This window comes from Sturnus vulgaris, unplaced genomic scaffold (genome assembly GCF_052056855.1).
Source record: "Sturnus vulgaris isolate bStuVul1 unplaced genomic scaffold, bStuVul1.hap1 Scaffold_1045, whole genome shotgun sequence".
In the NCBI taxonomy this organism is placed as follows: domain Eukaryota; kingdom Metazoa; phylum Chordata; class Aves; order Passeriformes; family Sturnidae; genus Sturnus; species Sturnus vulgaris.
Window position 1 is genome coordinate 6,189 of NW_028275952.1, and position 27,055 is coordinate 33,243.

A 27,055-nucleotide genomic window follows, 5' to 3' on the forward strand; every position below is an offset into this window, starting at 1 on the left:
TATAACATACTATTTAATATAACATATTAAAATCGATAAATTATTTATATTACATACTACATACATATATTTTATATTTATATTTATTTCTATAGATTTATACTTACATATATATATGCATATATAGTTATAATAATTTTATGTCAGTATCTATTTTTGCATATTTGTATATTTTTGCCTATATGATTTATATTATTTATTAAAAACCCTCCTCTAACCAAATAAAAAACAATAAAACATTCCTTTTAAAGTCTAAGTATTTATATATTTCTATTTTCATAACAAAATATAATGTAATGTAATATATTTATATATTGGTTTCTTATATTTGCTTATATATTTTTATTCTTTATCTTTTCTATTTACAGTATCTATTAAAAAACCCTACCTCTATCCAAACACAAACCAATAAAACATTCCTTTTAGACTATATTTAGCTATTTTTTAAGGTTCTGTTTTTCATGCATTCTACACCCACCCCTCCCTCTCAATGTTCTGGCACCCACCATGACCCCCCCCCATGCCCGACTCACCTGCTCCTCCAGCGCAGCCCGGCTCCCTCTCCCAGGGACCTTGGGGTGCCCCAAACCACGTCGGAGCCCCCCTCAGCCTTTTTTCCTCACCCCAAAGAAGGCACAGAACGACTCCAACTGCCCTGGACAGCAGCAGGGCACTTGACTGCAACCCCTCCCATGTGTCCATCCCACAGAAAGTGACTCTGCTGACACCAGAAAAGGGAGGGCAACCCCCACAAGGGCTGAAGTTCCTCCCCAGCCCTGCAGACACAGGGGACAAGGGGCAGAAAGGAGGAGGGGCAGCAGAGAGGACAAGGGAAGAAAATCAACATCAAGGTGCACGATGAAATGGAACCCCCCCCTAAAAAAAAAAAAAAGAAGAAGAAAAATGAAAACGAAAAATAACCAAAAAACTAGAAACCCCTGGCATTGCTGGATGGGCAGCACAAGAGGGAGGGATTAAAAATGAACAGGGACAGTGTCCTGGTTTTGGGCAAATTTGGCGGGAAAACCTCCAGAAGGAGCCCCCAGACAGCAAACCCCACGACTCCTCCCCCCCCACCCCACCGGGTTCGGGAAGAATTTCCTCGGAGAAGAGTGGGAGAAAAAAACCTCTTTATTTAACAAGCAAGACACTCCCCAGCACAGGGAAAAAAGACAACACCAGCTGACAAAAAACTCTTTCACCGTTCTGAAGGGATGACGAGTTCAGTCTCTCTGGCGAGTGGTCGCCCAGTTATCAGTCTCTGGCGCTTGGGAATGGCTGCTGCAGGTGACAGAGTGTAGACTCCCGGTGTTTCTTGGGGTTTCCCAGGTCCCCGTCCGGAACAGGTTCAGATGGTATCCAGGAGAGGGAGGGGACGGGGTGGAAGAGAAAACAGTCCAGGGAAAAAGTTGGACTGCCTAGCTGAACTAACTAATAAGAAAAAAGCAAGGGCAAAGCGAAGGAAAGAAAAAGAGGCAGAAGCGAGCAAGCAGGCAAGCAAGCAGGCAAGCAAGCAAGCAAGCAAACCGAGCTAAAACCTCTCCTAAACATAGACCATGGGGGAGGTGAGCCGGCTGATAACAAGACAAAACAAAGCTTCACTCTCAGAGTCAGTCCTGGAAGCACAGGACATAATACCAAACATAATCAGGACACATGATTGGAGATAGAAACACCATAACATCACCCTAGGACAGACAGTGACCGGGACACAAGGATCCCACGGGAAACAACGGCACAGGGAGCACCACAGAGGCACAGAGAAGGACGGAGAAAAGACAGAGAGTGCCAAACACACAGCAAGGACTGAGGGGTACCATGACAAAGAGGGAACCCAGGAGCCAGAGAGGAAGCGAGCACAGCCCGTGCGGGGCGGGCAAAGACGGGCAAGGAGCAGCACACGCACGGAGACAGAGAGGCACGGCCAGCAGGACAGAGGCTCACCAGGAGAGGGGCACAGGAAGGGAGGAGCACCGGGCAGCGCTCCTTTAGGACAAGAATATTCACACACACAAGCAATTCCCTCATTTGCACCTCATTCTTATTTCACCCCCCCCCCCCCCCCCCCCCCCAATAAAAAATTCAGCTCATAGCACAGGCAGCTCTGGCTTTTCCCTGCACAGTATTTCTACCAAGGCCCTGGGCACAGCACGCGGTCGCGAGTCACCTGAATCAATCCTGATTTAACATTTCAAAGCTTCTCCTTCTGGCACTGCACCTTCTCAGACCCGGGCTGCCATGTTCCACTCCCCTCATGGCCACATTCAAGAACAACTGTTGCCATTCTGCAGAGAATTCCCAATATGACTCACGTATTATCAGTGGGCAGAAAACTCTTTGGGCTTCAGTTCCACCTCTCACCTGTTCCACGTGGAGGGAGGACAGGCATTAGTCACACATCACAGCAGCAGTGATGGATCAAGGCTTTTTTTTTTTTTTTTTTTTTTTGATTGAATAAAAGGGTAAGAAAAAACAAACCAGGTCTCATACAAATGTCTTGAAACACCATTAAAGCTTTTTAAACCCAAGGAGACCATCGTGATTCCTGACTTCAGTCTTCTATCCATACTGGTTTTGGCATCATGAAATCAATCAGAGTCTTTTAAGAAATACTAAATCATCATGACTAAACCCCGGGCTCCTGGTCATTTGCACTTACAGCCCCTTGTAGGAAGCTCTCCAGCCTTTTTTTCCCATCCTACGTTGGACAGAGGATGGCTGTGAACCGCACGCCTCCACACAAACAGTCCTGCCGGTTCCTCAAAAAGTTTAAAATGCCTGTGATAAAAATGATAGAAAGTAATACTGCCTCTCACACTGTGCAAGAAATGGGAAGTTGGACTTTCAATGTCCCACTGAGAGATGCCGAATAAAAGCTTCCCCATGAGCTCGCACAGAGTAGTAACATTTCTTGGACGAAACTAAACTAAGATTTTTTTTTTGACCAAACAAGATAGGTCTGTATGAGAACAGCTCAGGAGGCTTTCAGGGCTCGCAGTGATGCTGGCAGAGCACAGAACGTTAAAGATGAAGTCTTAACTCCCTGAATTAATGCCCTGTGGTAGCCAAATCTTTTTGCAAAGACACATAAGACTTGCTTCTCCTTGTTTCCGAGTTCCCAAGCCGTCCTGTAATTCCTCACCTGCACTAGTGCAGACCAATCTGCCGTGGGCAAGGAACAGATCCGGCTCCTGAGCTCCAAGCCACGTGTCCCCGATGGAAACCCAAGTCAGGAATACAAAAACACCTGTGGAAGAAAGACGAGAGAAAAATCAGAAGACACAGATATTCTTCTATTCCCACACAGAAATACCGAGCCAAGCTGTTTACCTCTGGGACTCTGTTTTAAAACAGCTCCCCAGCTCTGTTCCTAGATGGAAAACGTGGAGTGGCTTTGCCCGTGCAAAGCCAATGAGCCTCCTCACAAGAAGGAACAAACCAGTTTCCTGCTAAATCAGACACCTGGAAATCTCACCTGTCACATGCTGTCATGGACCAGCAAGAGGGATCAGCATCCAGGCCCACGTGGACTTGTTCATTCCTGGCTTCTAATGCAGCAGGGACAACAGCACTGAAGGGAAATGATCACGTCTTCATTTAAAGAGAACCCAACTTCTTCATCAAAGCCATCACTGTCCTCGAGCAGGACATCCACCATATCCAGGACATCTAATCAGTGAAGAAAAACATCAAAGCAAGAATCCAGACTAACAGGAAAAACAACAGACGTAGAATGCAACACTCCAGGAATACAAGGCATCTTTTTAATTCTTTTTAATTTAAAAAAAAATAAAAAATAAAAAAAAGGATGAAAGCCACATTTGTCACGCAATACAACTTTAAGTGCAACCCCTAAATTACAGCTGAACCTTCACTCTGCCTTTCAATGCTGCTGTCCAGCACGGAGCAGCTGTGGCTGCTCCTGGATCCCTGGATGTGTCCAAAGCCAGGCTGGACACTGGGGCTTGGAGCAGCCCGGGCTACTGAAAGGTGTCCCTGTTCATGGCAGGGCTGGAACTGGATGAGATTTAAGGAGCCTTGCCGGCCAAACCACTCTGGGATTCCATGACTCTGTCAACAGTCCCAGGCAGAAGGGCTAGATTTCCATTTGAGTTCAAAAACGCTGCTGCAAGAGCATGAAGAGAGACTTCAAATACCGTTCAAGTGGCACAGCCACGGCAGAAATTACTTTCAGAGGTAAAGCGGCAACTTGGCAATTCCACTTCGACTTCTGATACCAAGAACACGTGGAGAGCTGAATCCTGGAGGGCCCTTACTTAACAGGATTGCCAGAGTTATCCATCCCCAGTTTGCTGATTAGGGCTAGAAAGTGTATCCCCAAGTCATGGAGTTGGGATGTTGACAGGTTACCACATACCATCAATGTGAGAGACGGGGATGCTGATGTTATCAGAGTCCTGTTTAAACAGAGCCACCTGGAGCGTGCTGGCTGCCTGAACCAGGTCTGCTGCCTTGTCAGTGTAGGGACAGGGGTTGGTCACCAGCTTCAGCAGGATCTGTCAGCAAAGGTGGGGAGAAAGGTAAGTGCACCTGCTGGCTGGCAAGTGCAGGGGAACCACACGGTACTGAGAACGACCACGTGCTGAAAGCTGGGCAGCTTTTATGAGGACAACTTCCATAGCACTTCTGCAGGATTCTGTCTACAGTTCCTGCTCTACAGGCCACACTGATGGAAAAACAAAAACCCACCACAACTTGGCACCTAGACTGCGACCACACACCGAGTACCTGGGCAGACCACAGTGGAGGCAAAGCACTGGGCATTCAACATCCTGAAGAGTAAACAGCAAGTGTCACCTTTCCTTGTCAAGGACCACCATCTACTGAGCTCTGATAATGTCGGCACCTAAAGAGGAGATCAAAGCTACCCACACCTACACCACTCTACCCTTACACCGACAATGCTGTAATAACAGCTGATCTCTTTGGATTTCATTTTCCTACAAATCATTTGGCTGCCCTCCCACTGAACACAAGAAGGATGCCACCTCCGTATAAAGAATCCCAAACAAGGCTTTTCTCAGAATTCATTCGCTGGTCTTTGACAGGTTTCTCAACAATAGCAACAAGACCTCCAGTTTCCACTAACACTATTCTTTGCATTTTTTTATCCAGCTGATTTGAACACCGTTACCTTTTCCAAAAACTGAATCACTGCTTCCTTCTGGTCTTCTTTTGTATTATCCAAGTGCTCCAGCCAAATTGAAAGCTCCTTCCACGTGTACTCAAACGCTCCACTGTCACGTAAAACCTGTCCAGGAAACAAAGGAGGAGGTGTGTAAATAAACCTCAAAACACCTAAAATACAAAACCCCGAGGGATGCAGATCTTTTTCTATAGTTACCTTCATGCTTCCTTCTTTTAGGAACGAAAAGAAGAGCAGGTTGATGAGGAGTCGTATCTGCCGCTCTCCTCACCCTCAGTTCAAGAGGCTCACTAGGGGGACTTCAGCTGCATAGTGGACAATAAAAATCCTACTTCTGTAATTTTTGGAAAGCAGGTTATACTGCTTTCAGAGGGCGGTACAGCTTTCTATCATCACAGGCAGTTAAAAAAAAAAGAAAAAAGCACCTTCAAAATAGCCTGTAGGGGAGTTTTAGAAAACTACCGATGAAACAGAGGAAAATCATTGCTAAATTAAACCTGAATCAGGCTACTTGTACTTAAAGCAATCAGGCAGAGGGATGAACAGTCACATAAATGAGCAGTGGGCTGTGACCACAGCAAGGTCCAGAGAGAAGTGCAAGTTGCTGGGGGTGGTGAGGAAGACAGCAAGTCACACACCCTAGAGACAGGCTTTGACGTGCCTAGAAACTTCCCCCCGCTTTCCTGCTCTCCAAATTCAGGCCCTGACTGCGAGCACCCAAACTCGGTGACCCCGAGCTCCAGCTCTACAAGCAAGAAAGGAGGAGGGAGAAGAGGAAGGAATCCGAGTGACACCAGGGTTCAGCTCCCTCCCCCTAAGGCCCAGCAAGAGAGGAAACCTTGCCCAGCTTCCCGACCCTGGCACCTACGTTGGACGACTGCAATTACACAGGATGAATCTGTGCCTTTGCTCCTCTCCACACATCAAATACAAGGAAGCCATCACAACTCATTTGTTCTACAGTTACTCCGTGTACAACACCAGCAGCTCTAAAAATAACTGCTGCTCACATCAGTCTGACAGGGGAATTCATTTAAAGCAAGAAAACATGAAGGAAAAAGGATTCATTATAATATAAGCGACTATTTTTGGCAGGGTCTGGAAACAGAAATGCACCTGCAGCTCTCACAAAACCGGGCAGGAACAGAATGTGAAATCCAAAAACGAGCCTTCAGTTACATGGCACTGTGCAGAAAAGTAAGTCCTTACCATCTATTCTTAGCAGCCTTTCTGCTGACGGAACTGCCCCAACTTCCCTGTTCCTGCTTTCCCTTCAGAGAAAATGCAAAGGACTGAAGTGGAAAGTGGACACAGGAACAAGTCAAGCAGTCCATGTTCCCACCTGGCAAAAGAATCCAAAACCATCAGAAAAACGGCACATTTTGAGCAGCTTTCGGTTGAGACATTCATTGCTGGGAGACCAAGTGAACCTGCCTTTAATCCCTTGCAAGGATCAAGGGCAACTAAACCCGAATTCAGTCACTGTAACTGGATTTTTTCTTGGCAGGACAGTCTGGTTGCATTTATTCCTTATTCCTAGGGGTAAATCTCTACCCCTCCTTAGGTAACTAAAGGATGTCCTCTTTGAATAAGGTGCTAAAAACAGCAGCCTCTGGTGTCTGGTGGACTTCGAGCTGGCCAGCTTTTTCTCAAAAGTCAAATAACTAATTTAAATATGCAGAGGGGGATGCTAATTTTCAAGACAAAAAGTACTCCTTGCATCAAAGCTGGGATCAGACAATAACAGAGAGGACTACTCTGCAGGGCCAGAGGAAACCGGAGAAGACTTATGAAAGGCTAGAGTGCTGAAGTACAGATTAAAGAAACGCTGATAAAAAGTAAAAATCCAAAGCAATATCTTCTTGATCAATGTCAAGACCTTTGCAGGCACCAACTGCACTGATTTATTACAGTATCAGAATTCATTCAGCCTCGGGGGGGTGCGTAAACACGACAGACATTTTCTTTGCTCTTTCATCAACTGCTGCAGTGAAGTCCGTTCACAGCATTGATTTCTGTCAAATATTTCGTTACTAGCCGGTTATCTGACAGCAAATTTCAACAAGAGGCACAGGAAAGGAGACTGGTGACCACACAATCCTGCAGCAAAGGTAACTGCTTCAAGAAAAAATCGTACAATCCTGAAATTTCAGGCCAGTGGGATAGAGTGAATATCCTGATATTTCAATTCCAAAGCTTACCTTAATGGTCTCGGGCTCCGGGGCTTGGAGGGGGGGTCGGTTCGGAAGGGCCGCCTCCGGAGGAGGGGATCCCGGGGGGAGTCAGGGGCCCGGGGAGGGGGGCGAGGCGGAGGGAGAGGAAAAAGAGGAAGATGAGGAGGAGGAAGAAGGGGGAGAGGGTTTGAGAGGAGGGGAAGCCCAAATCCGTGCTGTGTGCGGAGCTCCGACAGCACGCTGCAGCCCGCAGCTCAGTGTGAGCACGGGGCAGAGGAGGCGATTTCTGGGCATTCAATCACCCTGAGGCGGGCCCGGCACCGCCCCTGCAGCACCGTCCCCAGCACAGCTCGGTACCGCTCCGGGATCACCCGGCCCCGCCCCCGGTGCCGCCCGGGACCACTGGGGACCGCCCCTAAAGCACCGCCCCGGCCCCGCCCGGTCCCGTCCCCGGGACCTCCGTGCCCCGCCTCGCCAAGCCCCGGCTCCGCCCCGAGCCTGCCCGGGCTGCGCCGGGACCATCGCTGGCGGCCCCGCCCCTCTCCCCCGGGCCGAAGCGGGCTGAAGGAGATGTCCGCACGATTGGAAACGCCGCCGAAAATCGCACCCGTGGGATCGGTGTCGGCGTCGTGCGCAGGCATCCCACTAGAGCGAGCGGGCTCCTTGCTGTGCCACCCTCCTTTTGCAGCCAGAGTTAGAAGGTCGGGGAGCGACACCCGAGCCGCCATCTTGGGAGAGGCAGGCGCGCAGTACCGCGCTCTGCCCACAGGGTGGCGCTTGGGAGACAGGCAAGGGATGGAATCAAGGAGTGTCCCAATCCTTGAGGAAATCCCCCTGAATGAACGCCCCAAAAAACCGCGACCAGAACTGAGAAACCTCCTGCCTCTGTATGAGTGCAAAGGGTGTGCAAGGAGTGTGCAAATAGTGTGCATTAGCAATCGATCGGCAGGCATTGGCAATCGATCGCCGATATAATCGATCGGCAGGCATTGGCAATCGTTCGCCGATCTAATCGATCGGCAGGCGCGATCAATCGATCGCCGATCTAATCGATCGGCAGGCATTAGCAATCGATCGCCGATCTAATCGATCGGCAGGCATTGGCAATCGATCGCCGATCTAATCGATCGGCAGGCGCGATCAATCGATCGCCGATCTAATCGATCGGCAGGCGCGATCAATCGATCGCCGATCTAATCGATCGGCAGGCGCGATCAATCGATCGGCAGGCATTAGCAATCGATCGCCGATCTAATCGATCGGCAGGCATTAGCAATCGATCGCCGATCTAATCGATCGGCAGGCGCGATCAATCGATCGCCGATCTAATCGATCGGTACTCGCGATCAATCGATCGCCGATGTAATCCATAGGCATGCATTAGTTATCGATCACCGATCTGATTTTTCCCGCCATTTTTCATTGATTTTTTTCCCCATTTCTCACTGATATTTACGGCCCATTTTTCATGCATTTTTCCCCCATTTCTCACTGATTTTTTTCCCCCGCAATTTTCGTGGATTTTTTCCCAATTTTTCCCCATTTCTCACTAAATTTTTTCCCCCAATTTCTCAATGATTTTTTTTCCCCAATTTATCAAAGATTTTTTCCACATTTCTCACCGATTTTTTCCCCATTTCTGACTGATTTTTTCGACCCATTTCTGACTGATTTTTCCCCATTTCTCTCTGATTTTTTTCCCCATTTCTCACTGATTTTTTCCACCCATTTCTCATGGATTTTTTCCCCATTTTTCCCCCATTACTCACTGATTTTTTCCCCCCATTTCTCACTGAATATTCCCCCATTTTTCATCGACTATTCCCCCATTTACCACTGATTTTTCCCCCATTTCTCGCTGATTTTGTCCTCAATTTTCGCCGATTTCTCATTGATTTTTTTCCGTTTCTCACTGATTATTTCCCTCATTTTTCATGGATTTTTTCCCCATTTTTCCCCATTTCTCACTGATTTTTTCCCCCATTTTTCATGGATGTTTCCCCCAATTTTCATGGATATTTCCTGATTTTCCCCCCCATTTCTCACTGATATTTGCCCCCATTTCTCTCTGAATTTTCCCCCCATTTTTCATGCATTTTCCCACCCATTAATCACTGATTTTTTCCCCAATTCTCACCGACTTTTCCCCCCATTTCTCACTGATTTTACCCCATTTCTCACTGATTTTTTTAATGTTTGTATTTCTATTTCTATTTATGTTTATATTTATATTTATTGTTATTGTCTTGCATGTTTATGTTTATATGTTTATGTTTACGTTTGTGCATGTTTGTGTCTATGTTTATATTTATGCATATCAAGGTATCCTTTAAAAACAACGCCCCACCAAAAACAAAAACAACACAAAACGCCATTCAAGAACTCCCTTATCAACACCTGAATGAAAAAACATGGCATTAGATAAATAGACCATAGCCCTTATCATACACCATCTACAAACAAAATAAAGCTATACCATACATCCTCGAAAACCACCTTCAAAGCACGACATTAGAAAAAAAAACTTTCCAGAATTAAAAGCTGTATCTAACAAAAGCCGTCTGATAAAATTAACAACCAAGCCCCCACCATCAGAGCTGCCCCTACTAAACTCCCCATCGTACATATGAAAAATCAGTTTTAAAAACCTACTTCAATTCATTCTGCCTCAAATACAAAGCCATCCAGAAAGTTACCTTCACTCAAAAACAAAAGCGCACGTAGTAAATAACATTAAAAAATAAATCAGCACACTACACACCACAAGCATAAAATATTGAATTAAAACCAAAAATACCCCTATTCATTAAAGAGCCCAGCCGCAAGCTATATTTAACTATAACTTCGTGCAAACGTACACATATCATTAAAATAGATTTCTTTCAGAATACAACTGATGATCTAAAATAGTAAAATGTCCGAGAACGATATTATAATAGGATATCCTCGATCATCCTCCCGCAAATTCTCTCCACTGTATTGTCCGACACACACCGGAAAAAAAATCCAGTTTTTACTTTTTTCAGCTAACTTCTCATTTATTAGCTGAGAGGAATGTTGAATTTGTCTTTACAAATGAGCTGTGGATCAGCCTGTAGATAAGGCTAGCACTGAGAGATAAAAGAAACAATGGGATGGATTCCACTGATTGATGAATGGAAAGAGATAGTTGCCTTTACAAACAAACGGCAGGGCTGCTGATAAATGAAATTGGATATCGAAAGATGAAAGAAGCAACGGGGGGAAACTATGAATTCTAGAAGAATTAAAAATTAAAAGGGAGGGTTATACATTAGAGGGGAATTTCAGGTATCAGGCGTTCCGGGAAGTCTGTGCCTCTCAAGTACCTCAGCCAATGGGAAAAGAGAGAGGGAAATGCGGCCGGGAAAATAGGATAAAAAGGAGGCTGCGTCCTCCAAAAATTTGAGAGATCCCAGGGGAATGTCCCATGGCCTCTCCCTTTATTCGAATAAAGCAAAAAGGACTCCTCTGTTTCCTTTTTGGACATAAACCGCTGGTGTTTGTGGATTAATTTTCCTGACATTTAGCAACATATTGTTAAAAAAAAAAAAAAAAAAAAAAAAAAAAAAAAAAAAAAAAAGTGATCCAGAAGAGGGCAACATTGACAGCCATTCCAAGACAGGATGAACAAATGCTTTCACATTGACAGAGGATGCTGCGATGTTCTGAGAACAGAAGATAGAATAAAATAAAGGAAGGTGATGTTACAAGACAGAAAAGGGTAAAATAAAAGGAGTACCTGAGACTGGGGGGCGGGGGGGAAGAAAATGGGGAAATATTAATTGCTACACACTAGGTACAAATGCTTTTTACAAGTAATTTATGAGAAGCAAGCTAAAAGCGTCTTACTGCTGCTAGTGATATCATGCTCCAAGCTCTGCTAATAATTCCTATTTCTAGCAATAGTTAAATTGAACTCACTACATTCCAACTATTTTTCTGCTTGTTTAGATGGCAGATCCGTTTGGAACACACCTTAGTATAGCAAATTCTATGCCCAGGTAGGGACCTCTCAGTTCTTCCATAAAACATTTTCTTCTGCATTATGGCAAGCCTTTGTTTTAGCTTGACAGCTTTCTTGAAACTTAAATTTACGCATGTGTCCAAAGACATTTGCAATGTAGGCACATCATATGGAAAGTAAATAACATTCTCGAGAGGGAGTTGCTTTGTTACTGAGGGGATGAAAAGCAAGGCTAGAGCTAGTAGAACTACCCAAGAAATTGGACTTAACGCAGCTTTTACAAGGCTCAAAGTAGCCATACCGAGATGTTTGAGCTAAAAGCCCCAGTTACCAGACTTACAGGCCTAATAGTTATCACCACACCACATTCCCTGGTTGCAGTATTTTTAACAGCAGTGCAGAACGCTACTGAAAATTATTTTTAGGTTGAATTGTTCTCTCCCCTCACTGCCTGTGTAGCTGTTAGAGGCTTCCAGGAGGCTGGGGAAGCAGACTGCTGGTTTCACTTCCAGACAGGTCACTTCCGTGGTCTGCTGGAGGGCACTTTGAAGCCCGTGTCCTTTTCTTGCTCTATTGTATCTGACAACTTTCCTCCCCCACGTCTGTTTTTTAGCGGGCAGCATTTTTGGAGGGCCAGTCAAAGACCTCAGGCTCCGAGAGAATTCGTCTGCTTTGCTCTGTTTATGTGTGCAACAGATGGGAGCAGCAACTAAGTCAAGTAGTAACTTCTGAGCTGCCCAGTTATCAGTAAACCAAAATATTCTTTTGTGACTCTCGCCAGACGAACATATCATCCTATCCGAGTCACACACTGCCCCTCTGGCATTTTCCAGTCAGACAAAGAATTCCTGGCCCCTTCCTTGCATGAACCTCAGCTCTCCACCTTGTTCCAGAAAGAGTTCTAGATCCAAGGCCCAGTGAGCCAGCTACCCTTTGCTGCCCTGAGCAGTATGGAAACAGCCAAGCCCCAGCCCTGCAGCCCTGCCTAACTCGCCTTTGCCTCCCAAACCTGAACCTTTTCCTTGGCTGTGGCAGCCTCACTCATGCAATCCTGAAGACAAAAATCTGATTTGGCAGGTGAGGCCGTTTCTAACGCAAAAGCTTCACCAAGGTTTCTCTTCCAACTTCAGCCTTAAACAGTCCTGTCCTCCTCAGACAGCCCCCACCTCCAGCCTTTAGCTGTAAATACTTACTGCTTTATAGCTAATGCTTGCCACCCCTCAAAATTAAGTCTTTTGATATGCATTTACATCCCTCCCTAACCATGTCCTCATCACCCTTCCCAAACTCAGCCTCATCTCCAGGCCTAGAACCTCTCCCTAGGTGAGGGACTGTCCTCGGGTAGGAGTGCTGACAGACCTGTGCATGAGCCCAGCTGCATAGCCCGTGCTAATCCCAGCCCAGCTCTAGCCTTTAAACCCACTGGGGCTTTGGTACTGGAGGCCCAGTTACAGTAACCCCTGTGGCCGTTCCGCTTCCAGGCCATCTGGGAGTTGTGATCCCCCACCCTACACCACTTTGGTGAGAAATGCATTCCTTTCTTACAATAAAGTTTTCATTTTATGTCTAAATTCAAGCATTCCGAGAAAACGTGTAGCAATTATATCAAGACAGACATGACAGGCACCAACATTAGTCTTTCATTACACACTTTTCATGCCTTCTCTCCACAGATTTCTTTGAGGCAACTCTGACTCCTTTTCTCACAGGCAGCTCCACACAGCACCCACTCCTCCTCTCCTCTGTACGACTGGCTAAACCCCAGCCTGTCCCTTCCCCAGCCACCTGAGCCTGTCTGTCCCACACACAGCATCCTCTCACCTTGTCCATCCCTTGCACGGCCACGTGTCCCTTCCTCCTCGCAGCACAGCCAGCAGGCTCCAGCCCACACTGCAGCAGGCTCTGCACCTCCAGCTGGAGCTGTGCTTAGTGAAACTGGCAGCCAGCTGACCCACGCTTTTATAACAACCAGCCTCACTGGGCAGGCAAGGCTGTTTCCACTCCTTGCTAATCTGTACAGCTGTAACTCGTTGGCAACTAGTGCCTTCTGCACTATCCTTACAAACTATTCTCCTACAGAAATGGACCGGAATTCCGCGGGGATTTTCCGGGGATTCCGGGGGGATTTTCTCGGGAATTCCGGGGGGATTTTCCGGGGATTCCGGGGGGATTTTCTGGGGGATTCCGGGGGGATTTTATCGGGGATTCCTGGGGGATATTCCCGGGGATTCCGGGGGGATTTTATCGGGGATTCTGGGCATATTTTCTCGCGGATTCCGGGGGGATTTTCTCAGGGATTCCGGGGAGATTTTATCGGGGATTCCGGGGGGATTTTTCCCGGGAAATCCGGGGGGATTTTTCCCCGCGATTCCAGGGGGATTTTCCAGGGGATTCCGGGCATATTTTCTCGGGGATTCCTGGGGGATTTTCCAGGGGATTCCATGGGGATTATCCAGGGGATTCCAGGGGGATTTTATCGGGGATACCTGGGGGATTTTCCAGGGGATTCCTGGGGGATTTTCCCGGGGATTCCGGGGGGATTTTCACGGGGATTCCGGGGGGATTTTCACTGGGATTCCGGGGCGATTTCCTCAGGGAATTCCGGGGGATTTTCTCGGGAATTCCGGGAGGATTTTCCCGGGGATTCCGAGGGGATATTCCCGGGGAATTCCGGGGGGATTTTCTCCGGGATTCCGGGGGGATTTTCCAGGGGTTTCAGCGAGGAATTTCCCGGGGAATTCCCGGTGGATTTTCCAGGGGATTCCGGGTGGATTTTCTCGGGGATTCCGGGGGGATTTTCCCGAGTATTCCGGGGGGAATTTTTCGGGGAGTCCGGAGGGATTTTCCCGGGGTATCCGGGGTGATTTTACGAGGAATTCCGGGGGGATTTTCCCGAGTGTTCCGGGGGGATTTCCTCGGGGATTACGGGATGATTTTCTCTCGGATTTTTTTCCCCAATTTTTCAAGCATTTTTTCCCGCAATTTTCGTGGATTTTTCCCAAATTTTCCCCATTTCTCACTGATTTTTTTCCCCATTTCTCAATGATTTTTGCCCCAATTTATCAAAGATTTTTTTCCCCATTTCTCACTGATGTTTTTCCCCATTTTCCCCCCATTTCTCACTGATTTTTATCCCCCATTTTTCAATGATTTTTCCCCATTTCTCTCTGATTTTTTCCCCATTTCACCATGATGTTTTCCCCATTTCTCACTGATTTTTCCGTTGATTTTTCATGGATTTTTCCACCGATTTTTCGTGGATTTTTTCCCCTTTTTTCCCCATTTCTCACTGATTTTTTCCCCCCATTTATCACTCCTTTTTCCCCATTTTTCCCCATTTCTCACTGATTTTTTCCGCCATTTTTCATGGATGTTTCCCCCAATTTTCATGGATATTTCCTGATTTTCCCCCCCATTTCTCACTGATATTTGCCCCCATTTCTCTCTGAATTATTCCCCCCATTTTTAATGCATTTTCCCGCCCATTAATCACTGATTTTTTCCCCATTTCTCACCGACTTTTCCCCCCATTTCTCACTGATTTTTATCCCCCACTTCTGACTGATTTTTCCCAATTTTTCGTTGATCTTTTTCCCCATTCCTCACCGATTTTTCCCCCATTTCTCTCTGATTTTTCCATCATTTTTCATGGCTTTTCCCCCCCATTTCTCACTGATTTTACCCCATTTCTCACTGATTTTATTAATGTTTGTATTTCTATTTCTAATTATGTTTATATTTATATTTATTATTATTGTTTTGCATGTTTATGTTTATGTTTATGTTTATATCTATGCAGGTTAACGTTTGTGCATGTTTATGTCTATGTTTATATTTATGCATATTTATTTTTATGCCGGCGAACGCGGGCAGGCGTTTTATGTAAACGCCTATCCGCCGGGGTCCTAGAGAGGCCGCCATCTTGAGCGTGTCGGGACTCTCAAAATGGCGCCTCGGGCGGCACCCCGGCTGACCTGCCAAAAATGGCGGCAGAAAGGGCGGGAAAAAATCAGGACCCCGGTGTGTAGGCATAAGATGCCTGATTACATCGCCGACGCCGATCCGCTCGCCGCCAATTTTCCCTGTTGTTTCAGAGCGTGCCGACAACGGCCGCGCGGTCCGCGGTGCCGCGGGCGTGAGGGCGCGGCGGGCGCGGGCAGGCGTTTTATGTAAACGCCTATCCGCCGGGGTCCTAGAGAGGCCGCCATCTTGAGTGTGTCGGGACTCTCAAAATGGCGGCTCGGGCGGCACCCCGCCTGACCTTCCCAAAATGGCGGCAGAAAGGGCGGGAAAAAATCAGGACCCCGGTGTGTAGGCATAAGATGCCTGATTACATCGCCGACGCCGATCCGCTCGCCGCCAATTTTCCCTGTTGTTTCAGAGCGTGCCGACAACGGCCGCGCGGTCCGCGGTGCCGCGGGCGTGAGGGCGCCGGCGAACGCGGGCAGGCGTTTTATGTAAACGCCTATCCGCCGGGGTCCTAGAGAGGCCGCCATCTTGAGTGTGTCGGGACTCTCAAAATGGCGGCTCGGGCGGCACCCCGCCTGACCTTCCCAAAATGGCGGCAGAAAGGGCGGGAAAAAATCAGGACCCCGGTGTGTAGGCATAAGATGCCTGATTACATCGCCGACGCCCATCTGCTCGCCGCCAATTTTCCCGGATGTTTCAGAGCGTGCCGACAACGGCCGCGCGGTTCGCGGTGCCGCGGGAGTGAGGGCGCCGGCGGGTGCGGGCAGGCGTTTTATGTAGACGCCTATCCGCCGGGGTCCTAGAGAGGCCGCCATCTTGAGTGTGTCGGGACTCTCAAAATGGCGGCTCGGGCGGCACCCCGCCTGACCTGCCAAAAATGGCGGCAGAAAGGGCGGGAAAAAATCAGGACCCCGGTGTGTAGGCATAAGATGCCTGATTACATCGCCGACGCCGATCCGCTCGCCGACAATTTTCCCGGACGTGTCAGAGCGTGCCGACAACGGCCGCGCGGTCCGCGGTGCCGCGGGCGTGAGGGCGCCGGCGGGCGCGAGCAGGCGTTTTATGTAAATGCCTATCCGCCGGGGTCCTAGAGAGGCCGCCATCTTGAGCGCTGCCGCAGGGCTGGGTCCCGGCCCGCGGGCCCTTCCGCCATCCTGAGAGGGGCACGGTGCAGTACCCGCCTGTGTCCACACGGCGGCAGCACTGCCGCCCAACTCAGCCCGGCACTGCCGCCCTGTCAGGGACAGACAGAGAAGGGAGAGAGTTCCAAGCACCAGAGTCCCCACCCGTCATAAAATCCTCTCAATGAACGCCCCAAAAAAACCCCGACCCAAACTAAAAATGCCCTGCCTCTGACCAAATGAAAAAAAAACCCTTTTATATATAGAAATCATCTATTTTTTAATATTTCATTTCTAGTCATAATCTAGACATATTTCATATATTCAATTTAATTGCTATTCTATTTATCATATATACAATATTATTTTATTATTCATTATATACATAGATTTATATTACTAATGTTATTTCTATTTTATCTATATCCATCTATATTTGGAGGTTCATTGTTTTTAATATTATTTCTTTAAAAGCTCTGCCTCTAACCAAATAGAAACAAAAAACTCGATTATTTTAAATTCTATTTGAATATATTTTTTTATTTAGTTTTCATATTTATATCTGTAGATTTATATGTCTATATTGTGTATTCTATATTTATATACTATTTAACGTATTTTTTACTTGTATATTAATATACTATATGCTATTTACATTCTATTATAACATACTATTTAATATAACATATTAAAATCGATAAATTATTTATATTACATACTACATACATATATTTTATATTTATATTTATTTCTATAGATTTATACTTACATATATATATGCATATATAGTTATAATAATTTTATGTCAGTATCTATTTTTGCATATTTGTATATTTTTGCCTATATGATTTATATTATTTATTAAAAACCCTCCTCTAACCAAATAAAAAACAATAAAACATTCCTTTTAAAGTCTAAGTATTTATATATTTCTATTTTCATAACAAAATATAATGTAATGTAATATATTTATATATTGGTTTCTTATATTTGCTTATATATTTTTATTCTTTATCTTTTCTATTTACAGTATCTATTAAAAAACCCTACCTCTATCCAAACACAAACCAATAAAACATTCCTTTTAGACTATATTTAGCTATTTTTTAAGGTTCTGTTTTTCATGCATTCTACACCCACCCCTCCCTCTCAATGTTCTGGCACCCACCATGACCCCCCCCCCATGCCCGACTCACCTGCTCCTCCAGCGCAGCCCGGCTCCCTCTCCCAGGGACCTTGGGGTGCCCCAAACCACGTCGGAGCCCCCCTCAGCCTTTTTTCCTCACCCCAAAGAAGGCACAGAACGACTCCAACTGCCCTGGACAGCAGCAGGGCACTTGACTGCAACCCCTCCCATGTGTCCATCCCACAGAAAGTGACTCTGCTGACACCAGAAAAGGGAGGGCAACCCCCACAAGGGCTGAAGTTCCTCCCCAGCCCTGCAGACACAGGGGACAAGGGGCAGAAAGGAGGAGGGGCAGCAGAGAGGACAAGGGAAGAAAATCAACATCAAGGTGCACGATGAAATGGAACCCCCCCTAAAAAAAAAAAAAAAGAAGAAGAAAAATGAAAACGAAAAATAACCAAAAAACGAAAAGAAACCCCTGGCATGCTGGATGGGCAGCACAAGAGGGAGGGATTAAAAATGAACAGGGACAGTGTCCTGGTTTTGGGCAAATTTGGGGGAAAACCTCCAGAAGGAGCCCCCAGACAGCAAACCCCACGACTCCTTCCCCCCACCCCACCGGGTTCGGGAAGAATTTCCTCGGAGAAGAGTGGGAGAAAAAAACCTCTTTATTTAACAAGCAAGACACTCCCCAGCACAGGGAAAAAAGACAACACCAGCTGACAAAAAACTCTTTCACCGTTCTGAAGGGATGACGAGTTCAGTCTCTCTGGCGAGTGGTCGCCCAGTTATCAGTCTCTGGCGCTTGGGAATGGCTGCTGCAGGTGACAGAGTGTAGACTCCCGGTGTTTCTTGGGGTTTCCCAGGTCCCCGTCCGGAACAGGTTCAGATGGTATCCAGGAGAGGGAGGGGACGGGGTGGAAGAGAAAACAGTCCAGGGAAAAAGTTGGACTGCCTAGCTGAACTAACTAATAAGAAAAAAGCAAGGGCAAAGCGAAGGAAAGAAAAAGAGGCAGAAGCGAGCAAGCAGGCAAGCAAGCAGGCAAGCAAGCAAGCAAGCAAACCGAGCTAAAACCTCTCCTAAACATAGACCATGGGGGAGGTGAGCCGGCTGATAACAAGACAAAACAAAGCTTCACTCTCAGAGTCAGTCCTGGAAGCACAGGACATAATACCAAACATAATCAGGACACATGATTGGAGATAGAAACACCATAACATCACCCTAGGACAGACAGTGACCGGGACACAAGGATCCCACGGGAAACAACGGCACAGGGAGCACCACAGAGGCACAGAGAAGGACGGAGAAAAGACAGAGAGTGCCAAACACACAGCAAGGACTGAGGGGTACCATGACAAAGAGGGAACCCAGGAGCCAGAGAGGAAGCGAGCACAGCCCGTGCGGGGCGGGCAAAGACGGGCAAGGAGCAGCACAGCCACGGAGACAGAGAGGCACGGCCAGCAGGACAGAGGCTCACCAGGAGAGGGGCACAGCAAGGGAGGAGCACCGGGCAGCGCTCCTTTAGGACAAGAATATTCACACACACAAGCAATTCCCTCATTTGCACCTCATTCTTATTTCACACCCCCCCCCCCCCCCCCCCCCAATAAAAAATTCAGCTCATAGCACAGGCAGCTCTGGCTTTTCCCTGCACAGTATTTCTACCAAGGCCCTGGGCACAGCACGCGGTCGCGAGTCACCTGAATCAATCCTGATTTAACATTTCAAAGCTTCTCCTTCTGGCACTGCACCTTCTCAGACCCGGGCTGCCATGTTCCACTCCCCTCATGGCCACATTCAAGAACAACTGTTGCCATTCTGCAGAGAATTCCCAATATGACTCACGTATTATCAGTGGGCAGAAAACTCTTTGGGCTTCAGTTCCACCTCTCACCTGTTCCACGTGGAGGGAGGACAGGCATTAGTCACACATCACAGCAGCAGTGATGGATCAAGGCTTTTTTTTTTTTTTTTTTTTTTTTGATTGAATAAAAGGGTAAGAAAAAACAAACCAGGTCTCATACAAATGTCTTGAAACACCATTAAAGCTTTTTAAACCCAAGGAGACCATCGTGATTCCTGACTTCAGTCTTCTATCCATACTGGTTTTGGCATCATGAAATCAATCAGAGTCTTTTAAGAAATACTAAATCATCATGACTAAACCCCGGGCTCCTGGTCATTTGCACTTACAGCCCCTTGTAGGAAGCTCTCCAGCCTTTTTTTCCCCATCCTACGTTGGACAGAGGATGGCTGTGAACCGCACGCCTCCACACAAACAGTCCTGCCGGTTCCTCAAAAAGTTTAAAATGCCTGTGATAAAAATGATAGAAAGTAATACTGCCTCTCACACTGTGCAAGAAATGGGAAGTTGGACTTTCAATGTCCCACTGAGAGATGCCGAATAAAAGCTTCCCCATGAGCTCGCACAGAGTAGTAACATTTCTTGGACGAAACTAAACTAAGATTTTTTTTTTGACCAAACAAGATAGGTCTGTATGAGAACAGCTCAGGAGGCTTTCAGGGCTCGCAGTGATGCTGGCAGAGCACAGAACGTTAAAGATGAAGTCTTAACTCCCTGAATTAATGCCCTGTGGTAGCCAAATCTTTTTGCAAAGACACATAAGACTTGCTTCTCCTTGTTTCCGAGTTCCCAAGCCGTCCTGTAATTCCTCACCTGCACTAGTGCAGACCAATCTGCCGTGGGCAAGGAACAGATCCGGCTCCTGAGCTCCAAGCCACGTGTCCCCGATGGAAACCCAAGTCAGGAATACAAAAACACCTGTGGAAGAAAGACGAGAGAAAAATCAGAAGACACAGATATTCTTCTATTCCCACACAGAAATACCGAGCCAAGCTGTTTACCTCTGGGACTCTGTTTTAAAACAGCTCCCCAGCTCTGTTCCTAGATGGAAAACGTGGAGTGGCTTTGCCCGTGCAAAGCCAATGAGCCTCCTCACAAGAAGGAACAAACCAGTTTCCTGCTAAATCAGACACCTGGAAATCTCACCTGTCACATGCTGTCATGGACCAGCAAGAGGGATCAGCATCCAGGCCCACGTGGACTTGTTCATTCCTGGCTTCTAATGCAGCAGGGACAACAGCACTGAAGGGAAATGATCACGTCTTCATTTAAAGAGAACCCAACTTCTTCATCAAAGCCATCACTGTCCTCGAGCAGGACATCCACCATATCCAGGACATCTAATAAGTGAAGAAAAACATCAAAGCAAGAATCCAGACTAACAGGAAAAACAACAGACGTAGAATGCAACACTCCAGGAATACAAGGCATCTTTTTAATTCTTTTTAATTAAAAAAAAAAATAAAAAATAAAAAAAAGGATGAAAGCCACATTTGTCACGCAATACAACTTTAAGTGCAACCCCTAAATTACAGCTGAACCTTCACTCTGCCTTTCAATGCTGCTGTCCAGCACGGAGCAGCTGTGGCTGCTCCTGGATCCCTGGATGTGTCCAAAGCCAGGCTGGACACTGGGGCTTGGAGCAGCCCGGGCTACTGAAAGGTGTCCCTGTTCATGGCAGGGCTGGAACTGGATGAGATTTAAGGAGCCTTGCCGGCCAAACCACTCTGGGATTCCATGACTCTGTCAACAGTCCCAGGCAGAAGGGCTAGATTTCCATTTGAGTTCAAAAACGCTGCTGCAAGAGCATGAAGAGAGATTTCAAATACCGTTCAAGTGGCACAGCCACGGCAGAAATGACTTTCAGAGGTAAAGCGGCAACTTGGCAATTCCACTTCGACTTCTGATACCAAGAACACGTGGAGAGCTGAATCCTGGAGGGCCCTTACTTAACAGGATTGCCAGAGTTATCCATCCCCAGTTTGCTGATTAGGGCTAGAAAGTGTATCCCCAAGTCATGGAGTTGGGATGTTGACAGGTTACCACATACCATCAATGTGAGAGACGGGGATGCTGATGTTATCAGAGTCCTGTTTAAACAGAGCCACCTGGAGCGTGCTGGCTGCCTGAACCAGGTCTGCTGCCTTGTCAGTGTAGGGACAGGGGTTGGTCACCAGCTTCAGCAGGATCTGTCAGCAAAGGTGGGGAGAAAGGTAAGTGCACCTGCTGGCTGGCAAGTGCAGGGGAACCACACGGTACTGAGAACGACCACGTGCTGAAAGCTGGGCAGCTTTTATGAGGACAACTTCCATAGCACTTCTGCAGGATTCTGTCTACAGTTCCTGCTCTACAGGCCACACTGATGGAAAAACAAAAACCCACCACAACTTGGCACCTAGACTGCGACCACACACCGAGTACCTGGGCAGACCACAGTGGAGGCAAAGCACTGGGCATTCAACATCCTGAAGAGTAAACAGCAAGTGTCACCTTTCCTTGTCAAGGACCACCATCTACTGAGCTCTGATAATGTCGGCACCTAAAGAGGAGATCAAAGCTACCCACACCTACACCACTCTACCCTTACACCGACAATGCTGTAATAACAGCTGATCTTTTTGGATTTCATTTTCCTACAAATCATTTGGCTGCCCTCCCACTGAACACAAGAAGGATGCCACCTCCGTATAAAGAATCCCAAACAAGGCTTTTCTCAGAATTCATTCGCTGGTCTTTGACAGGTTTCTCAACAATAGCAACAAGACCTCCAGTTTCCACTAACACTATTCTTTGCATTTTTTTATCCAGCTGATTTGAACACCGTTACCTTTTCCAAAAACTGAATCACTGCTTCCTTCTGGTCTTCTTTTGTATTATCCAAGTGCTCCAGCCAAATTGAAAGCTCCTTCCACGTGTACTCAAACGCTCCACTGTCACGTAAAACCTGTCCAGGAAACAAAGGAGGAGGTGTGTAAATAAACCTCAAAACACCTAAAATACAAAACCCCGAGGGATGCAGATCTTTTTCTATAGTTACCTTCATGCTTCCTTCTTTTAGGAACGAAAAGAAGAGCAGGTTGATGAGGAGTCGTATCTGCCGCTCTCCTCACCCTCAGTTCAAGAGGCTCACTAGGGGGACTTCAGCTGCATAGTGGACAATAAAAATCCTACTTCTGTAATTTTTGGAAAGCAGGTTATACTGCTTTCAGAGGGCGGTACAGCTTTCTATCATCACAGGCAGTTAAAAAAAAAAGAAAAAAGCACCTTCAAAATAGCCTGTAGGGGAGTTTTAGAAAACTACCGATGAAACAGAGGAAAATCATTGCTAAATTAAACCTGAATCAGGCTACTTGTACTTAAAGCAATCAGGCAGAGGGATGAACAGTCACATAAATGAGCAGTGGGCTGTGACCACAGCAAGGTCCAGAGAGAAGTGCAAGTTGCTGGGGGTGGTGAGGAAGACAGCAAGTCACACACCCTAGAGACAGGCTTTGACGTGCCTAGAAACTTCCCCCCGCTTTCCTGCTCTCCAAATTCAGGCCCTGACTGCGAGCACCCAAACTCGGTGACCCCGAGCTCCAGCTCTACAAGCAAGAAAGGAGAAGGGAGAAGAGGAAGGAATCCGAGTGACACCAGGGTTCAGCTCCCTCCCCCTAAGGCCCAGCAAGAGAGGAAACCTTGCCCAGCTTCCCGACCCTGGCACCTACGTTGGACGACTGCAATTACACAGGATGAATCTGTGCCTTTGCTCCTCTCCACACATCAAATACAAGGAAGCCATCACAACTCATTTGTTCTACAGTTACTCCGTGTACAACACCAGCAGCTCTAAAAATAACTGCTGCTCACATCAGTCTGACAGGGGAATTCATTTAAAGCAAGAAAACATGAAGGAAAAAGGATTCATTATAATATAAGCGACTATTTTTGGCAGGGTCTGGAAACAGAAATGCACCTGCAGCTCTCACAAAACCGGGCAAGAACAGAATGTGAAATCCAAAAACGAGCCTTCAGTTACATGGCACTGTGCAGAAAAGTAAGTCCTTACCATCTATTCTTAGCAGCCTTTCTGCTGACGGAACTGCCCCAACTTCCCTGTTCCTGCTTTCCCTTCAGAGAAAATGCAAAGGACTGAAGTGGAAAGTGGACACAGGAACAAGTCAAGCAGTCCATGTTCCCACCTGGCAAAAGAATCCAAAACCATCAGAAAAACGGCACATTTTGAGCAGCTTTCGGTTGAGACATTCATTGCTGGGAGACCAAGTGAACCTGCCTTTAATCCCTTGCAAGGATCAAGGGCAACTAAACCCGAATTCAGTCACTGTAACTGGATTTTTTCTTGGCAGGACAGTCTGGTTGCATTTATTCCTTATTCCTAGGGGTAAATCTCTACCCCTCCTTAGGTAACTAAAGGATGTCCTCTTTGAATAAGGTGCTAAAAACAGCAGCCTCTGGTGTCTGGTGGACTTCGAGCTGGCCAGCTTTTTCTCAAAAGTCAAATAACTAATTTAAATATGCAGAGGGGGATGCTAATTTTCAAGACAAAAAGTACTCCTTGCATCAAAGCTGGGATCAGACAATAACAGAGAGGACTACTCTGCAGGGCCAGAGGAAACCGGAGAAGACTTATGAAAGGCTAGAGTGCTGAAGTACAGATTAAAGAAACGCTGATAAAAAGTAAAAATCCAAAGTAATATCTTCTTGATCAATGTCAAGACCTTTGCAGGCACCAACTGCACTGATTTATTACAGTATCAGAATTCATTCAGCCTCGGGGGGGTGCGTAAACACGACAGACATTTTCTTTGCTCTTTCATCAACTGCTGCAGTGAAGTCCGTTCACAGCATTGATTTCTGTCAAATATTTCGTTACTAGCCGGTTATCTGACAGCAAATTTCAACAAGAGGCACAGGAAAGGAGACTGGTGACCACACAATCCTGCAGCAAAGGTAACTGCTTCAAGAAAAAATCGTACAATCCTGAAATTTCAGGCCAGTGGGATAGAGTGAATATCCTGATATTTCAATTCCAAAGCTTACCTTAATGGTCTCGGGCTCCGGGGCTTGGAGGGGGGGTCGGTTCGGAAGGGCCGCCTCCGGAGGAGGGGATCCCGGGGGGAGTCAGGGGCCCGGGGAGGGGGGCGAGGCGGAGGGAGAGGAAAAAGAGGAAGATGAGGAGGAGGAAGAAGGGGGAGAGGGTTTGAGAGGAGGGGAAGCCCAAATCCGTGCTGTGTGCGGAGCTCCGACAGCACGCTGCAGCCCGCAGCTCAGTGTGAGCACGGGGCAGAGGAGGCGATTTCTGGGCATTCAATCACCCTGAGGCGGGCCCGGCACCGCCCCTGCAGCACCGTCCCCAGCACAGCTCGGTACCGCTCCGGGATCACCCGGCCCCGCCCCCGGTGCCGCCCGGGACCACTGGGGACCGCCCCTAAAGCACCGCCCCGGCCCCGCCCGGTCCCGTCCCCGGGACCTCCGTGCCCCGCCTCGCCAAGCCCCGGCTCCGCCCCGAGCCTGCCCGGGCTGCGCCGGGACCATCGCTGGCGGCCCCGCCCCTCTCCCCCGGGCCGAAGCGGGCTGAAGGAGATGTCCGCACGATTGGAAACGCCGCCGAAAATCGCACCCGTGGGATCGGTGTCGGCGTCGTGCGCAGGCATCCCACTAGAGCGAGCGGGCTCCTTGCTGTGCCACCCTCCTTTTGCAGCCAGAGTTAGAAGGTCGGGGAGCGACACCCGAGCCGCCATCTTGGGAGAGGCAGGCGCGCAGTACCGCGCTCTGCCCACAGGGTGGCGCTTGGGAGACAGGCAAGGGATGGAATCAAGGAGTGTCCCAATCCTTGAGGAAATCCCCCTGAATGAACGCCCCAAAAAACCGCGACCAGAACTGAGAAACCTCCTGCCTCTGTATGAGTGCAAAGGGTGTGCAAGGAGTGTGCAAATAGTGTGCATTAGCAATCGATCGGCAGGCATTGGCAATCGATCGCCGATCTAATCGATCGGCAGGCATTGGCAATCGTTCGCCGATCTAATCGATCGGCAGGCATTGGCAATCGATCGCCGATCTAATCGATCGGCAGGCATTAGCAATCGATCGCCGATCTAATCGATCGGCAGGCATTGGCAATCGATCGCCGATCTAATCGATCGGCAGGCATTAGCAATCGATCGCCGATCTAATCGATCGGCAGGCGCGATCAATCGATCGCCGATCTAATCGATCGGCAGGCGCGATCAATCGATCGCCGATCTAATCGATCGGCAGGCGCGATCAATCGATCGCCGATCTAATCGATCGGTACTCGCGATCAATCGATCGCCGATGTAATCGATCGGTAGTTGCGATCAATCGATCGCCGATGTAATCCATAGGCATGCATTAGTTATCGATCACCGATCTGATTTTTCCCGCCATTTTTCATTGATTTTTTTCCCCATTTCTCACTGATATTTACGGCCCATTTTTCATGCATTTTTCCCCCATTTCTCACCGATTTTTTTCCCCCGCAATTTTCGTGGATTTTTCCCCAATTTTTCCCCATTTCTCACTAAATTTTTTCCCCCAATTTCTCAATGATTTTTTTTCCCCAATTTATCAAAGATTTTTTCCACATTTCTCACCGATTTTTTCCCCATTTCTGACTGATTTTTTCGACCCATTTCTGACTGATTTTTCCCCATTTCTCTCTGATTTTTTTCCCCATTTCTCACTGATTTTTTCCACCCATTTCTCATTGATTTTTTCCCCATTTTTCCCCCATTACTCACTGATTTTTTCCCCCCATTTCTCACTGAATATTCCCCCATTTTTCATCGACTATTCCCCCATTTACCACTGATTTTTCCCCCATTTCTCGCTGATTTTGTCCTCAATTTTCGCCGATTTCTCATTGATTTTTTTCCGTTTCTCACTGATTATTTCCCTCATTTTTCATGGATTTTTTCCCCATTTTTCCCCATTTCTCACTGATTTTTTCCCCCATTTTTCATGGATGTTTCCCCCAATTTTCATGGATATTTCCTGATTTTCCCCCCCATTTATCACTGATATTTGCCCCCATTTCTCTCTGAATTTTTCCCCCCATTTTTCATGCATTTTCCCACCCATTAATCACTGATTTTTTCCCCAATTCTCACCGACTTTCCCCCCCATTTCTCACTGATTTTACCCCATTTCTCACTGATTTTTTTAATGTTTGTATTTCTATTTCTATTTATGTTTATATTTATATTTATTGTTATTGTCTTGCATGTTTATGTTTATGTTTATATGTTTATGTTTACGTTTGTGCATGTTTGTGTCTATGTTTATATTTATGCATATCAAGGTATCCTTTAAAAACAACGCCCCACCAAAAACAAAAACAACACAAAACGCCATTCAAGAACTCCCTTATCAACACCTGAATGAAAAAACAGGGCATTAGATAAATAGACCATAGCCCTTATCATACACCATCTACAAACAAAATAAAGCTATACCATACATCCTCGAAAACCACCTTCAAAGCACGACATTAGAAAAAAAAACTTTCCAGAATTAAAAGCTGTATCTAACAAAAGCCGTCTGATAAAATTAACAACCAAGCCCCCACCATCAGAGCTGCCCCTACTAAACTCCCCATCGTACATATGAAAAATCAGTTTTAAAA

The 27,055-nt window shown here is 47.0% G+C and overlaps 2 protein-coding genes across 2 annotated transcripts; both read right to left on the minus strand.

Annotated features, from left to right (window-relative positions):
* Window positions 1-1,113: 1,113 nt before the first annotated feature.
* On the minus strand, window positions 1,114-7,457 carry LOC148219476 (nucleolar pre-ribosomal-associated protein 1-like). Its single transcript, XM_088157559.1, has 4 exons — window positions 5,366-7,457; window positions 5,156-5,272; window positions 3,476-4,517; window positions 1,114-3,247 (listed from the first exon to the last, which is right to left on the minus strand). Exons 1-3 carry the CDS (start codon window positions 5,369-5,371, stop codon window positions 4,368-4,370), a joined length of 273 nt encoding a protein of 90 aa, XP_088013685.1. The 5' UTR covers window positions 5,372-7,457; the 3' UTR covers window positions 1,114-3,247; window positions 3,476-4,367.
* Window positions 7,458-19,495: 12,038 nt separating this feature from the next.
* Window positions 19,496-23,130, minus strand: LOC148219477 (nucleolar pre-ribosomal-associated protein 1-like). Its single transcript, XM_088157560.1, has 4 exons — window positions 22,448-23,130; window positions 22,238-22,354; window positions 20,557-21,599; window positions 19,496-20,328 (listed from the first exon to the last, which is right to left on the minus strand). The coding sequence occupies exons 1-3, from the start codon at window positions 22,451-22,453 to the stop codon at window positions 21,450-21,452; spliced, it is 273 nt and encodes a 90-aa protein (XP_088013686.1). The 5' UTR covers window positions 22,454-23,130; the 3' UTR covers window positions 19,496-20,328; window positions 20,557-21,449.
* Between the last annotated feature and the right edge of the window lie 3,925 nt (window positions 23,131-27,055).